Source organism: Penaeus chinensis, chromosome 8 (assembly GCF_019202785.1).
Source record: "Penaeus chinensis breed Huanghai No. 1 chromosome 8, ASM1920278v2, whole genome shotgun sequence".
NCBI classification, from domain to species: domain Eukaryota; kingdom Metazoa; phylum Arthropoda; class Malacostraca; order Decapoda; family Penaeidae; genus Penaeus; species Penaeus chinensis.
Genome location: NC_061826.1, coordinates 3,017,208 through 3,019,707, shown reverse-complemented (window position 1 = coordinate 3,019,707; position 2,500 = coordinate 3,017,208). Strand labels below are relative to the sequence as shown.

At 47.3% G+C, this 2,500-nt stretch overlaps 1 protein-coding gene across 5 annotated transcripts in view; it reads left to right on the top strand.

The window, feature by feature from the left end:
- The window catches only part of LOC125027754 (ral guanine nucleotide dissociation stimulator-like), a 123,415-nt gene that overhangs the window by 55,119 nt on the left and 65,796 nt on the right, over window positions 1-2,500 (top strand). Inside the window, exon 1 of one of the 5 annotated variants that reach the window (XM_047616877.1) lies at window positions 300-458. The exons of the other annotated variants lie outside the window; for them this stretch is intronic. Coding sequence (XP_047472833.1) covers window positions 315-458 — 144 coding nt within the window. The 5' untranslated portion in view covers window positions 300-314. Of the gene's footprint in view, window positions 1-299; window positions 459-2,500 lie in introns of those variants that run through there. 5 annotated transcript variants of the gene reach the window in all.

The following is a 2,500-nucleotide window of genomic DNA, read 5'->3' as shown; positions in this document are numbered from 1 at the left end:
GTCGCGAAAAGTATTGTTGTGAAAGGAGGCGGGGTCATAGTGACTGATAGAAGAATTGGTTTCGATCGCGTACCCTTGTTAAGGTCAGACAGTGGTTGGTGTATTATTAGTTCGTACGTGATTAATGCTACGGAGAGAAAATAAGAAAAGACTCGAAAGTGCTTTGTTGCGAGGAAGACCGATTGTTCGTTTGAGCAAGTGAAAGTTGTGCAGTGAGAATACGTGTTGTGTATGAACGCAGCACCACAATAGTTTCATTCATTTTGGCGTTTCCCCCAATGACATGAATAACTGGCCCTCATTGCCGAGAGACGATGGCGACATGTCCCACCTATTTCAGAGCCAATATGTGCTTGGCCGTGTCCTCGGCGCTGGGTCGGTGCGTCCTGGCCGGCGACCCCTGCCTGGCGCTCAAAGTCGAGCCTAAGCCATCTGCGTCCAAGGGGAGAGACGACCAGGTAAAGCCTAATTGCTGTTTCCGCATGGGCTGTGTAGTCGAGATCAGCATCTGTGGCGTAGAATCAACGGGCACCCAGTAGTGATTAGCCAATGTCGTGCTCTGTGTTGCAATCTGTTTCGCTAATGTAGCTGTATGCAACAAAGGCCGTTTTTTATTGTCAAGCAGTAATACTTGTAAGACGTGCCTACGTCTTCACACAGGTCACGAGCGCAAAAAGGAGTAAAAATAAGAATGTGCCTCAAGAGATCTCCAGGAATTTACTTGAAACGTTTAATATTGAGTGTTATTAGTTTGTTCATGTTTTCCACTTGGACTGATTAGTATTGTTTTGGAACTTTAGTTTTTATTTTTGTTTTCGCATTTATTTTGACATTTCGCGAAGCCATTGCATAGAGATAGGTGCCGGGTCCATTATCTACGTGTGGGAATGCAGCCATTTACACAAAAAATATAATTAATCCAGCATCTCGCTTGTGATGATGTGAGGTTCATTGGCATTTTCATTTTTTTTTAAATAGTTTCATTCACTGTTTGTTTTCCTCCTCCTCCTCCTCCTCTCCCCCTCCCCCTCCTCCCTCCCCCTCCCCCTCCTCCCCCTCCTCTTTCTCCTCTTTCTCCTCCTCCTTCTCCTCGTCTCCCCTCCTCTTCCTCCTCTTCCACCTCCTCCTCCTCCTCCTCCTCCTCCTCCTCCTCCTCCTCCTCCTCCTCCTCCTCCTTCTCCTCCTCTTTCTTCCTCATCCTCACCCCCCTCATCCTACTCCCATTCTTCTTCCTCATACTCTCATTTTCCCTCCTCCTACTCTCATTCTTCTTCTGCCTCCTCTTCCTCCTCTGCCTCCATTTTCTTATTTACCTTTATTTTTCTTCACCTTTTCTTAACCCTCTTCTTGCCGCCCCTTTTTTTTTTTTTTGCAACAGAAGTAAACTTTTAATGTGGATAATCTGTATAACCTGGAGGACAGACGCCCAAGGTATATGATACGGGTAGGCAGCAGGTGTGTCGGCTGTGCTATGGCAAGAGGAGACGCAGAAAAAACAAACGAAAAAAGAAACACATCGCTTCTGAACTGCGCGACGTAGTATGAAAATATTTTCCTTTTTTTCGTGACAAGGATTAAGTTGATTGTAAGAGGGTTTAGGGGGCTCGTGAGGGAAGTGGATGGGGACGACGGGAAAGTTTTATTGTTTTTTTCTTTCTTTTTCTTTCTTTTTTTCCTTTATTCATAGGAAACGAAGTTGCTGTTTTTTCCCCGTTTTCAAAGGATATTTATTGGTAGTGAGTTTGCGAAGCCTGTCCATTTTTTCTCCCTTTCATTGTAATCTTTATCGGGAGCAGAGATTGCGAATTTTCACGGGGGAAATATTTGCATAAAGGCTTTGAATTCGGATGAGAGTTAAAATGAAATGTGGACTTTTATCGCCATGTGTGTGAAAACGTGTGTGTGTGTGTGTGTGTGAGAGAGAGAGAGAGAGAGAGAGAGAGAGAGAGAGAGAGAGAGAGAGAGAGAGAGAGAGAGAGAGAGAGAGAGAGAGAGAGAGAGAGAGAGAGAGAGGTGTGAGATGGCAAGAGGAAGGGTGGGGGGGAGATATGACGAAAGAGAAGAGAGCATCCAAGTGAAGGCAGTTTACCTCAGCGTGACGGGTTGCCTGATACGCGTCTCAGCATGAGAGAGAGAGAGAGAAAGAAGGAAACGTGAAATCGAGGTAAAAGCCGTAATTGCGATCATCTTCCACGTTGTTTATAAAGAACGTAGGTTCGGCAGCGGCTTGTGCGGGCGGCCGGCCATGCCTCTCGGGCGTCTCAGCGGTGAGTCGTGGGCGTCCTCGGAGCCTGAAGAGGTGACGGAGCAAATAAACACGAGTCACCGGCATTCGGCATGGCTGACGTCGTGACGCTGGTGATGTATTGGCGGTGATGCGAGGGGAATGACGCAAGCTTGAGAGGGGGGCCGACGTCAGCAGGTGTGGGTGGGGTAGAGGCTGGGTTGTGGTGTGGGGGGTCACATGAACGAAAACTTAATGTCGCGGGTACCCCCAAAG